Here is a 13,876-nt window from a genome sequence, read left to right on the forward strand (position 1 = left end):
GTTATTTGCTTTCCGTCTCTTGGTGGGTGTGGTGGGAAAAGAGATGGATGGGTATTATTTATTTATGGATGGATTTCTCTAAGTTGTAACCACAAACAAGTTCATCAAATGCACGTAACTATGGATATGGTTGGTGGCATGAAAATTTTGAAAAACACATGTTTCTTAGGACAAGACACGTTTCCTAGGGATCCACTTTATTAAAATTTCCTAGGATCAATCATATCCATTAATTCACTGGACCCTTAAAGTTTGCCACTAGGCTCGTCTCCAATCAACAAATATTGCATGAGTGCTGATATTCTAAATAGAAAGTCTTCACTCGGATGGCGTGTTATAGACATGGAACTAAAAGAACACAACAGATTTATTTTATTTACTGTTTTTCCCCACACCATCAATAGATGTATTGAGTTCTATTTACATAACAGAGTGTCTTGGCTATCAATGGTTCAATGATCTCCGCAACAAACTAACCCTTCATGATGGATGGATTCGTTTGCGGGGCCGTATAAAGGATAACAATGTATCCAATGTGTCCAGCCAAGCTCTAGGATAACAATTACCCTCTTACCTAACCAAACCAATCTGAAACACAGCCCCTGTTCTCACACGTTTCAGCAAACTGAACCCATCTTCTTCACTCTATTATGTATCTACCATTTAGCAGTTGTGTATCCCAAGGGCACAGTTGTGACTTACGTGGCATGTATTGAAAAAAGAGAGATTTTAGGTGTTAATTTCTTGACTGTGACTTATGTGGCATGTGTTGAAGTGTGAGAGGAGAGTTTCAATCCTCCACCCTGGGTGCATATGATTCGGTCTCTCTCCAAACAAATCAGACGTGCACAATGATGATGGCATACACATGGATATGTATTTATTTTCAATAAAGAATGTTAAATCATTTATAAATTTGAAGGCACTTCTTTATTTTAATTGTTACTCTATATTATCTCATAATATTGGTTATATACACAATGTGAAAAAAGCCTATATTTGACAGCCCAAGGCCGTCGAAGTTCATAAAATTGGACGGACCAAGGCATCAAATTTTTCATTGTCAATTTTTTTTTTTTCCGACAAACCAAAACTATTAAATTAATGAAGGATGAGAGAAATTTAATAGCTCTAAGCCGTTGAATTTGATTTTTGCTAATTTCGAGGTTCATGTATGTTCATAATTTTCATATTTATAATTTTGTGTGATATTGAATTTTGCCAATTTGTTTAGTTGTCATGTGCTCGTAATTTCCTAATTTGAAGTGTTTCATATTCATAATTGCTCTTGTGGAAAGCTCATTTTTGAAATTTTCTATTTTGGGAAATTCATAGTTTTTTATTTTGGAAAAATTCATATTCATAAATATGTAATTTAGAAATTTCATTTTTGTGATTTTCCAATTTAGGAGTTTTGCATTTTGTTATTTAAAGATTTTATGTTCATGGAAAGTTGTGACTTTCTAATTCGAAATTTCATGTTTTTTTGAAACTTTTTATTTTGAAATTTTCATTTTTATATATTTCTAATTGGGGAATTCATCGTATATTCTTAAATTTTTAATTTGAGAAATTTCATATTCCTAATTTAGAAACTTTATAAATTACCGATTTAGAAATTTCACATTCATAATTTTTTTATTTAGAAAATTTCTATTTTATCTTTTTTGAAAAGTATTTGCACATGTGAATTTTTAATTAAACAATATTTCCATGTGAACTCTAGAATATATGATATGATTTGGGCTTTTACAAAAATTTTCCTTTTTGCAAAATTCGAGAGATCATGTAAGGATTAGGAAAATTTTTGCCGTAAGATTCATTTAGCAAATCCGATATAATTTGATGATGATTAGACCTTAATTTGATTTTAGTTTCTGCATGTTCACCGTAGGATAGTTTTGAATCGTAATAAAGACCGATCATCTCGATCAGGTTGGTTCGGTGCCTAACACCTTCCGAATCCCGCAATCTAACCCCTTACCCATTTCTCTTATCCGTAGACTGATTCATATCCATTTTGGAGTTATTTTTTATTCCTAAACCTAAACTAGGTGATGACTCCCAATTCTCAAAAAATCCCCCATTTACCAATCGGACTCCTTCTCATTATTTAGTGAAAAAAGGTCGAGGCGATTTCAATTACAAGCAAATGCACTAATATTAATTAATTAGTATTTTTTATAAATTTAAATAATTTAAGACTTTAATTCAATTGTTTCTTTATGCTACCGCCCTTAATCAAATTCAAAATTTATTTAAATAGAGGGATTATCATCAAGTTAGTTTCCCTTCAATTCTTTTAAAATCAATTTAGCATTATCTGGGCCTTTTTAAAAGGACCTTGTGCTTCGATTGGTGTAGGAAAATCAATGATAAATCATTAGATTGCAGGTGAAAAATGGACGTCGATGAAAAATTGACTTGAAATCCAACTATATATGGTCAATGTGAACAATCTGACTTAATCCCACAAAAAAATTATTTTCCTTGAAGAATAAGAAAATGAGTTTACTTTTATCGTCAATAAATGGCATTTTTCTAATAAATTAATTTCTCAAAAAATAACAAATCAAACATTTATGGTGAGCAATGAAAGCACTAAGGTACCTTTAGTCTTTAAGTTTCTTCCTAATTAAAGTGTCTTATTCAAATTTCAGCAATTATTCATCAAGATAAACATGTTTTACTGTGTAAATTAAAATTCATTCTATTATGCTAAAGGATAGCTAGTGGGGTGGTTGAGGTTTAGACCTTTTTGGTTAAACTTTTAGTGGGGAAAAATAGTTGAATATCATTTGCCACCACCTTCTAATAATAAACTATTAGTTTTACGACTTAAGAGTCAATAATGTACTCACGTGGGTGAACATTCATGCTTTGTGGATAAGTGTTTATTATTCCTAAGTTGTTAACCTCTAGGTTAAACCTTGGTTACCCAATCCGTTTGTTTGGTACCAAATCGCTACCAATTTGAATGGAACCAGTTCACTGTAAGTTTGTGAAATGTAGTGACGCAACGTGATGACTTTCATTTTACTTTTTACTTTTGTTACATCATCCTCCACATCTTCATAATAATTGAGTTATCCCGCTAATTTTTTGAACTCCTTGTATACCCTTTTGACCATAGTCTTTATTAATAGATTAATGAAAAATAACTAATTACCCTTATTTTCAACATACAAATAAGAAAATGTTGATTTATATATCCAAAATCGTTCACTATCTTCAATGTGTATTTAACCTATCATCACTTCAACTTTCAAATTCCATCAACCTTGTCTATGCCTACAAACTGGGTTCATGTTCAAGTGACGAACCACGAATTGCAAATTCAAATTCGAAATTTAATAAAATGATTTAGATCATGATCAATTTTTTTAAGATCAATAAATTAATAAGTAAAACAAGTATTTAAATATTATATTTATATATAAAAAATTATTGTAATAGATGACAGCTAATGATGGACGTATTCTTGGAGATCCGACTACAGATATTGTTATAATCAATCAGTAAAGTCATATATTGAGTGATATTTGGATTGAAAAAGTTAGAATTTTTATTTAAAAATTAATAATGCAAATTGATTAGAATTATATAATTTTATAATTATGCAGATTGACTATGAGCACTATTTACAATTACGATATCATTCACAATCTTTTAGAGATTAGGATATTAGCAATCCACAAGAGGCCCTTGCTACTATTGCTAGTTTTGAGCATTACCAACGCATACGATGATTGTATCATGATTCATGTCTTTGATATGCATTAGCTGAAAGATTTTGGACATAGACTGCCACTTTCCACCTTCCACTTGGAGAGATGGCCATCACATTAGAAAATACTTTAAATTGTTTGGGATTAAAGATTGACAGGTACCCTATTGTTGTGCCATGTACGACGAGAAAGGAGTATCACAATCTTATCTCGAAGTTCTACCTCCTGTTGATGAAAACTCTCATTATAGTTATATTAGCCTTACATATCTACATGATACATTTGAGAGAATGTCAGATAGACAGATGTTTATAAAATTTAATTTTGTTATTATTATATTTATTTATTTATTTTATTTATTAATATTTTACTTTATATCAGGTACTTCAATATATTTGTGCATATGTATTGGCACTATGTAGAACCACATTATTTTTAAATTATGAGTCATCTCAACCCTCATCTACTGAAGATTTAGGTATCATATTACTTAAGTGTAATCTAGGAAGAAACGTGCCTACAAAATCTACTCAGGACTTATTAAAAGGTGATTATAGTCGAGACAAGCACTATCATTATTAGTTATTTATTACATTATATATTATGATTTATTGTTTATTTGTCATATGATTAAATTTAGATCTGAAATATATGCCACATGATTAAGTTTATATCCGAAAAAAAATCACAAATCAATTATTTGTCACGTTATTTATTTTGTTAAATAAAATAAAATAATTAAAGAGAAAGATACTCAATATTTTTTTACGAGATTCATTGCATAATTTGACAACTACATCTCCGGGCTTTTACGAACCAATCCACTATTTTCATACGTACATATTACATCTCAACTTACAAACTGATATACAAAATTAAACACAAATATTAAAAAAAAAAATTAAATTATACTTATTTTTAAATTTAATTTTTACATGTGGATCGATTGTGTCCAATATTTTCGCAACAATTACAATGTAATGGTCCCATATCTTGAACATCAATCTTCCTTCTGTTTAGTTTTGGATGACTAAGTCGACGTTGAGTCATAGACAGTAAAATTTATTCTTCTCATTGTGAGAGATTTTCTAACTCATATGGATCCAGAATACCTTCCATAGAAATTGCATAACACTGTTTATATATTTCAACACTAAATTTGTTAGAAAAAAATTGATATTTATCCCATATTTTCATATAACATACTTTAATTGCATGTTGGTATGGAATAACTGTTTGAGCACATTTGTCACATATACAATATCTATTATCCATTTGAAGAACGTGCATTTTTTATTTTACGCAATCATATACTTCAAATTGCATATCATTAATAGTTAAAAATTCATAATTAATAACTTTTTGTATTTTTTTTCAAATTTTATTTTCTATCTTTGGAATTAATTGAGAATCTCAAGTAAGATTTTTTAATTTATGTCATTATGTAATTCAATTATTTTACACTTAATACCTTCTAATAATCTAGTTATTGATTTCATATGCAATTTCCTTATCCACAAATTAAAACTTTCATTTTCATTTGATATTATTATTCTAAAATGAGGTATTGGTGAATTACTTACTGTCCAATGGACTAATGCATGTGTCAGATCTTCTTCTGATATTATCCAATTATATATTTCAATATTTTCTCTCTTAATTAATTTTAATTTTGTTTTACAATCAATTTCAATATAAACTTTAGCTATTTTTTCTAAAAATTTACAAAATAAATTTGATTTATAAATTCTTTTTAAATTTACTTGAAAATGTTGAATACAAAAAAAATATGAAATGATAAGGGAAAATATTTATCAATTGCAAATATTATTCTTTTTTGTTTATCTGAAATAAATGAAATTTTATTAAAATCATAAGCTCTATGTGAAATTTGAAAATAATTTAAAAATCATTCTTAAGTATCTTTATCTTATTATTCAACTATTGCATATGCAAGTGAAAAATACTATAATTGTGGTCGTAAGCAACTACAGCAAGTAGTATATCATGATATTTATCTTTTAAAAATGTATCATCTAATTTTACAATTAGTAAACATCCATTTTTAAACCATTTATACATGCTTTAAAAATATATATAAAAATACGTTAAAAATGACTATATAAACTAATTTTAAGAAAACAAAAACTTTCCGAATTTATTTCTAAAATAATTTGACAATAATATTCAATATTTTTATATGTCTCAACTTCACAACTATGTATTTCACAATTGGCTTTTCCTTTGTTTTTCAAGCATTTGTTTATGTGATAGATACATTATATTTATCTTTAATATCAATCACTATATATTGGGAAGAATAAAATTAATTATTCCGTTTACAAGTTACTATTTTATCTTTTATCTACTTATTATTAGCTTCAGAATGAGGTCGTGAGTTTATTCTACCCATACATGTGTGAGTTGTGTTAAATTTACGTATAGTAAATAAATCATCATTTACAATTTTTTGGTGTATAAAATTATAACTTTTTCTTTATTATTAATAACATATTTTATAGAAAAATTATTTATAATAGTTAAAGAAATTATTTTTTCTATTAATTCAATTACATTATTAAAAATTTTATCAATATAAATATCGAATATATTTTCATCATCGTCAGATGACGAACTCAAATTGTTATCAACAAATCTATCTACATCCCTATCAGAATCATTTTGTGTTACAACATTAAATTGAGTTGTAACCAAAAGGAGTAACAAGCAATTTTCAGATCAAAATCAATAAAAGAAGCATTTTTCTCTCTCTTTCATTTACTCTTTCTTAATCGTAAACTGACCCGATTCCATATTGGAGTTATTTTTTATTCATAGTCCTAAACCATGTGATGACTCATCTCCATTCTTAAAAAATCTTCCAATCTATTGCTATACTTTTTATTTATTAGTAAAAGAGTCGAGGTGCTTTCACTTTGTAATGATAAATCATTTTCTTTCGAATATTAAATTTGACCCCCTTTGCATATGCATTATAAAAATAAAAATAAAAAAGGCATGCTTCATTATTTGTATTAAATGACATCCCAACTTGAGGAACTTCACCAAATAGCATTTTGACCCTCTACTCTACCCATATATATTTGCAACATCTTTAACATTTTATAATTCTTCCTATACTCTCAATTCTTCGTCTACATTTTCCACACCTTCATCTTCATTCCTCATTTGAAAACAAAAGTTCATATTAAATGAGTTTAGAAAGGAAATGTTAAATATCATTAATATGATTTAAATTTTAAAGCAATATTTATACCGTGGTTTTCAATCTCATTCGAGACTGAGATGACTTACCCAAATCATCTCGGTGTAGTTAAGTAACGATATGGATTTGCGCTGTGTCTCAACATTCACATCATCTCACGAGATAAACGAGATATCTCGGACAATATTTTGAAAATCTCGATTGAGTCAATCGGGATTTTATAATTTTGATTAAAATAATTAATTTTTTAGATTTTAAATATTTATTATATAAATAAACATATCACTTTATGACTAAATATTTTTTAATATATGTTATTTTATTAAAAAAAATTATATAATTATTTGAATTTAAATATATGTAAATTAATTCATGTATTACTGAGTATAATGGATTATCTCATCCGAAATGAGTTGACTCGTCCGAGACAACTCAGTCTTGTCCATGGACAAGACGAGACGTCACAAATTGAAAACCATGATTTATACCCAACAAATCCAACCAACTATTCTAAAATACAATTAGCCCCTCAAAATAAGAGAGCTGCAATTGGCATCCCATCTTTTACTTATTACACCCTAATTTCTTAAATTATTGCTCACAGCCTAAGTAAAGATTAAAACACACCATTCTACCATTACAAAAGTGTAGTTCAAGTAATCAACATTACAAAAAAGTATAACACATTCAAACAACTTCCAACAGTTGTTTACAATTTAGGATTAGACTCATACAAAATGCTTAATCTAACAAATAGAACTCAAAAAGAGAAAAGATAAAGATAAAGAGAATGATTCGATTGGCAACCCAACTTTTACTGTTTCTAAACCATTGTCTTTAAGCTTTTTAATTTTAATTGGGATGTAATAAAGTAAAAGTTGGGGTGCCAATAATAGCCCTCTCAAAAATCAATACCCATGTTCACTAATACAGAAAGCGCAACTCAACTGAACTAAATATTGAAAATCAAAATCCACCGATTTTTAAAAATAAAAAAAGCACTTAATCAGCCAAATAAATAAAACCCATGCTCATTAATTCGAGGAATGGACGACATACTGGAAAATCGAATGAGATTTTGGATTATTTTCTCACTACACTCAAAAGCTCACCTAAAGGAAAAAATTACAGAGAATTAAAAGAAGAAACTAAAGAAAATTACAGAAGAGAAGAGACCAAGAGAGACCCAAAAGGGGATCCCTTCTCTTAAATCAACCCTCCAATTTATAATGTTCGTATTCGGGTAATCGGGGTGATTTGGCGGATAATTCGATTCGAATGACCCAATTAGTTACAACCACCGAAGCTTCTAGAAGTTTCTGTACAAATATCGAGGACAAATTCCTCGAGATGACCGCAGCGCGGTCATGCCTAGTCGCGGCACTGTGACGTGGCGCTCAAATCAGTTTTACTTCTGCTGATTGTTTCCTCTTTGCTCGCATGTTGTAACAGTAATTGTTACGCTTTTTGTTGATTTCCGAATGTACCATTTTTACCTGAAATTAGTAATAAACTATTGTTAGTCACATTGATTTGAGATTTAATATAATTTATTATTATTTTAAGGGAACTAGTGCTAAAACTTTGATAATCTTGGTAAAATTAAGTTCCCAAAAAGAGATTATTGGGACCTTATCAGGATCCCTTTTAAAAATTATTTAATGTAACTTTTAAGATTTTGGATTCTTTTAACATCAACTTTTTTTAAAGCCAAACAACTTTTTTAATACCATCAGCACAAAACACGCATTATTAATTTATTGAATCAGATGCTTAACTTATATTAACCTACTAATTTCTCCTTAATTTGGCATTATCCTTTTTTTTTTGTCTTGGCTCACAATCAATTTTTCAAATCACAATTCACGGGCCTGTCCAAAAGTCAAAAGCCCCGAAAAGAAAATTTTGCTGAATCTAATGATTTAATATCACCAATCATATTTTTAAATAAGAGGTAGAGAAACTGTATTCTCACCCTCCTATTTAAGGTTTGAATCCAGATCCCAGGGTGGAGGATTTCAATCCTCCACCCACACCTCAATGCATGCCGCGTAAGTCTTAAGGTTTTGTGTGGAAGTTACATAAACTTTTTATTTTACACTTATGTGGTTAATAATGATTAAATGGAAAATTCTCTAGCAAATGATTTGCAATGGAAAACTAGTATTTTTCGGTGTTCGACAATAAAATAAATTTAGAAAGAGGGAGAAAAGGATTTGCATATTCAAACGAAAAATCTTTCCTCACCTCCCCTCCCCCTTAGAAAATGATTTGCAGCTGTTAATTAAAAATAAAAAATAAAAAAATTGAAAAATTATACGTTGTATGTCTATTAACTATTGTTGATAGGAACAATATATTACGTGTTTCTTCGTAGAGAGATGTGTAGCAGAAACTCCCTTATCTGTGGCAAGCCGAGCCTTAATAAGCTGCTCAGAGAAAATTATTAAAAAATAATAATTTATTTCTAAAAAATTATGATTTTTAATTTTTTTTTTAAGGTAAAATACCTGTTTAACCGCCTGGTTTGAGGTTGCCAATTTTACCCCTCACAAAACATGCCCTTGAACAACCTCTTTTCACTGTGACACTCATACTTTTGACTGCACAATCAAAACATCCAGTTCAAGGACATGTTATCAATTTTCATTATATTTTCCATTTTACTCATCCCAAAACATTCTCTTGAATAGCACGTTTTCAATTTTTTATTTAAAAAATTGTACCAGTTCAGATCCAACTATCACTGATGACTCTTTTAGAGGAAAAAGCATTTGAACAACATGGTTTCAACTTTTTTACTTTAAAAAAATGTAAAGATTCATGTCCGATGGTCACTAACATCTCTTTTATGAAAAGAGGTTGCTCACCACCCTGTTTTCAATTCAAATGGTCATTTTTCCACAAATAAATACATGGATTTAGAATGGTCTTACTGTCCCAAATTCGTAGGGGTGGATTTACAATGGGAGCAATTGCCCCAAAAAAAAATTTAAGTATGTACTATGAGCCATTACGACAGATAATAAGGGTGGATAAAAAGATCCACTGCCTTTGCCCTCATAAATTTCTTTTTAGTCCTCCTTTGCAGCCCACAAAAATTTTCCACTCTATAGTTACTCCTACATAAGAGAAATTCTTGCTCCATCCCTGCTAATTCATATTCTCTCTATTTTCTCTCTTTATTTCTCTTACTCTCTAATTTTGTTGTTGTTAGTAACTTTTCTTATTCGTAAGCAAAGATTAAATTTCTGAAATGGTTTTAATGAATGATTGTATGCCAATATAGAGGTTATTGTGAAAATCTGACATACATAGGCGGTAATGTTTGAATTCTAATGGTTACGCTAGATATCACATGCCGTACTCACATACGTAGCTTTTTTATAATAAATAAAACATCAAATTCTAATGCATGATTGGGGTAAGTAAGGGTTGGGGGGGGGGGGTGGTATTTTCGAACTCTTTGTTGATACTATTTATGAAAATGTGAATCTCAACTCAGCAACAATTTTTTATAGAGGCAATCCAATATTATTTTTTCTAGTTGCGATTTTTTAAAGAGTCCATATCGTATGCACCTAGGTGGAGGATTGAAATCCTCCATCCACAGATCTTATCCAATCATTCGTGTGATGGATTCTGTTTTATCCAAACGTACCTTTGCTGGATTTCTTTGTGTATCTGTCCTCAAGGAACATGTGCTTATATATAGAGTAATGCTGGAGTGACTTTCCATGGCATTGAACTGACGTGGAAGTGTGCACTCCACCGTAGATTATTGTCCTGAAGATCTACCACACTGAGCTGACATGGAAGTTTATACTCTATTATAGATGTTTTCACTTTTCCCTTAGATAAAACCCTTGAGTCAATTAAGTGAAATCATAGATTTTTTCCTTGTCTATCTCAAGAAGAAAAATCTACGGCTCGGTGCACATTACACGTCAATTGAGTGTGTTTGTCTGATTTTTAGTCAGTTTAGCACGACTCTATTCCTTATTATTAAAGGACTACCAGCACCACACCCCTATACCAAGAAGCATGGCTATCACTCACTCTATTTAGGATCTTAGTGGCCGTCCATTCGACTCGCTACTCTGAGATTTTTTGTTTTGTTTCTAATTTTCCTCTGTTGGCTAGAAGGGCTTTTGTAGGAGACCAAATGAGTCTTTCTGTAATTATTTTTTCTTTTTTAATCAAATTGTTTCTCACTTGCTTAGCAAAAAAAAAAAAACTTGATTAAGTAAATAAAAAAAGATTCTTTTTTTTTAAATTTGTTTTTAACCTGATCTAAACAATGAAATTCAAGATGATTTTGTTGTTAGTTTCAGATCGATGTGATGTTATATAGACTGTAGAACAAAACCAAAAAAAATCTACAGGATAATTGGGCTACAGAGGGTCCGCTCCTCATTAGGGTTGACACGACACACATTATACAGTTTATAAGCAGTGTGACGAGAAATTTTGTGAGCACGATACCACTCCTTACCTAATCGCAATTATTTTAAAAAAGAGTTATTCTAAACTAACTTCTTTCCACACTGCGCTGACGTGGTGGTGTTGAGAGAACCATAGATTTTTTTCTTCAGAGGTTGATTGCGAAGAATCTATGGTTCTCTTTCATTCTAAACAAAATTCTTTCAATACTGTGTTGGTGTGTCAGTGTTGAGAGAACTATAGATATTTTTACCTCAAGGTTGATGGTGAAGAATTTATGACTCTCTTAATATTGTTACGTCAGTGCAGTGTTGAGCACGGTGTCGAAGGAAGTCAGTTCAACATTTTTCCATTTTCCTCTGAAATATATGAGTCCTGATAGTATGATTTGCCAGGTGGCATACTCAATCGACTCCGTAACATGGACAACTTTGGGAATGGTAGATCTGTACATCTCGGGATACACTTGTTTATGGGGAAGTGCAATCGTGCGTCCCGAAGAGTTCCAAACTACACTTCCCGAACTTGTTGATTGAGTATGCCACACTGCAAGTCATATTATCACGACTCTAAATATATTACAGTCAGAGTTGGAGTGACTGTGCAGGACAATTACGTTACACACTGTGCTACCATGGAGGTGTACACAGAACCAATGATGGTTTTCCTCAAGAGCAGTGTGAAAGTGAAATAGACTAACACATGTCCACATGAGACAAAGTAGGAAAAACAATAACGATAACCATCGACTACATTGGCACCAAACACATGAGCCAACTGGTTACATATTATTACATGAAAGTGACATAGACCAATACATGTCCACATGAGACGAAGTAGGAAAAACAACTAAAATGGCATCAAACATGTTCACCTTGTTACGTACTTACGTAGTAATACTATTCAAGCTTGTAGGATCTCTCAAGCTGAATCAGTAATAGAAAAACTAGTATTAATAAGAGTAGTTCCATTTTTCTCAGTCAAAGATGCAGTGTTAGTATGCCAAACTGGACCGCCATATATAACCACGTTCCTGTCTTTCTGAAGAACGAGGACATAATATCCTTCTTTGGGAGCGTTAGAAGAAGTCCAACGCACTATTGAACCTTCGTAGATCACAAGTTGCCCATTTTTCTCCAGTGTACAGTGGCACTCTGATGCCAAGTTTTGAGGTTGCGTTTCCCAAATTTTTTCTCCATGCTGGGAAAGCACAAGATTGCAAAAAAATTTCCCCAGGATAGAGACTTTCTTCAGTGAATAAAACATTTAGGGCTTCACAAGGATGGTTGAGGAAGATCATGAGGAAGAGAAGAGCAGAGGTGATGAACATGGATTTGGGAAGATGAGATCTAGAAGAAGTAGCAAAGTTACTAGCCATGTTAATTATTTGCTTTCCGTCTCTGGGTGGATGTGGTGGGAAAAGAGATGGATGGGTATTATTTATTTATAGATGGATTTCTCTAAGTTGTAACCACAAACAAGTTCATCAAATGCACGTAACTATGGATAAGGTTGGTGGCATGAAAAATTTGAAGAACACATGTTTCTTAGGACAAGACACGTTTCCTAGGGATCCACTTTATTAAAATTTCCTAGGATCAATCATATCCATTAATTCACTGGACCCTTAAAGTTTGACACTAGGCTCGTCTCAAATCAACAAATATTGCATGAGTGCTGACATTCTAAATAGAAAGTCTTCACTCGGATGGCGTGTTATAGACATGGAACTAAAAGAACACAACAGATTTATTTTATTTAATGTTTTTCCCCACACCATCAACAGATGTATTGAGTGTTGGGGCTGTTAGAGTCATAGTTGAAGTTGTCAAAGTTCATTTAGTTAATAAATCCTATTATTTAGGACATATAGGTAAAGTCTGACCATTTCCTTAGTCATTTACCACGATAGTAGGATCAGTAAAACGTGGGTTGTTTTTCAATTCTATCTCTTTGTAAGGCTTATATAAGCCAACAGCTTGTTTTGAATGAATAACATTGATTCAGATATTTTGTGAACTGCTTTGTGCTTAGAGTTTACAACAATCTGGTATCAGAGCTCCATCACGGGGCCTGATTGTGAGTGAAAAGAAACCGCAGTTTCTAAAGAAGAGAAAGAGTGAGAAAAGAGAGAGTCGAAGTATGGCAGCTGAAAAAAACTTCGTTCAACCTGCAATTCCTAAGTTTGATGGCCATTACGATCATTGGTCCATGCTTATGAAAAATTTTCTTCGTTCAAAGGAGTATTGGAGTTTGGTGGAGACTGGAATCCCTGCTGCAGTAGAAGGAGTGGAGCTTACTAAAGCACAACAAAAATCAATTGCAGACCAGAAGCTGAAAGACTTGAAGGTCAAGAATTATCTGTTCCAAGCCATTGATCGAACCATTATGGAGACGATTCTCAACAGAGACACTACCAAACACATCTGGGATTCTATGAAACAAAAGTACCAGGGTTCCACAAGAGTCAAAAGAGCAC

The 13,876-nt window shown here is 31.3% G+C and overlaps 1 protein-coding gene across 1 annotated transcript; it reads right to left on the reverse strand.

Moving 5' to 3' along the window:
• Positions 1-12,318: 12,318 nt before the first annotated feature.
• LOC147386065 (mannose-specific lectin-like) lies at positions 12,319-12,775 on the reverse strand. The gene is made up of 2 exons (XM_086423269.1): positions 12,662-12,775; positions 12,319-12,597 (listed from the first exon to the last, which is right to left on the reverse strand). Exons 1-2 carry the CDS (start codon positions 12,773-12,775, stop codon positions 12,319-12,321), a joined length of 393 nt encoding a protein of 130 aa, XP_086279395.1.
• Positions 12,776-13,876: the final 1,101 nt, after the last annotated feature.

The sequence above is a fragment of the Akebia trifoliata genome, chromosome 14 (assembly GCF_017979445.1).
Source record: "Akebia trifoliata isolate Shusen 1 chromosome 14, ASM1797944v1, whole genome shotgun sequence".
NCBI classification, from domain to species: Eukaryota; Viridiplantae; Streptophyta; class Magnoliopsida; order Ranunculales; family Lardizabalaceae; genus Akebia; species Akebia trifoliata.

Coding starts and splice junctions, on each gene's coding strand:
- LOC147386065 (XM_086423269.1), bottom strand. CDS start 12,775: ATGGCTAGTAACTTTGCTACTTCTTCTAGATCTCATCTTCCCAAATCC. Junction 12,598..12,661: donor ATCCTTGTGAAGCCCTAAAT/GTTTTATTCACT, acceptor GTGCTTTCCCAG/CATGGAGAAAAAATTTGGGA.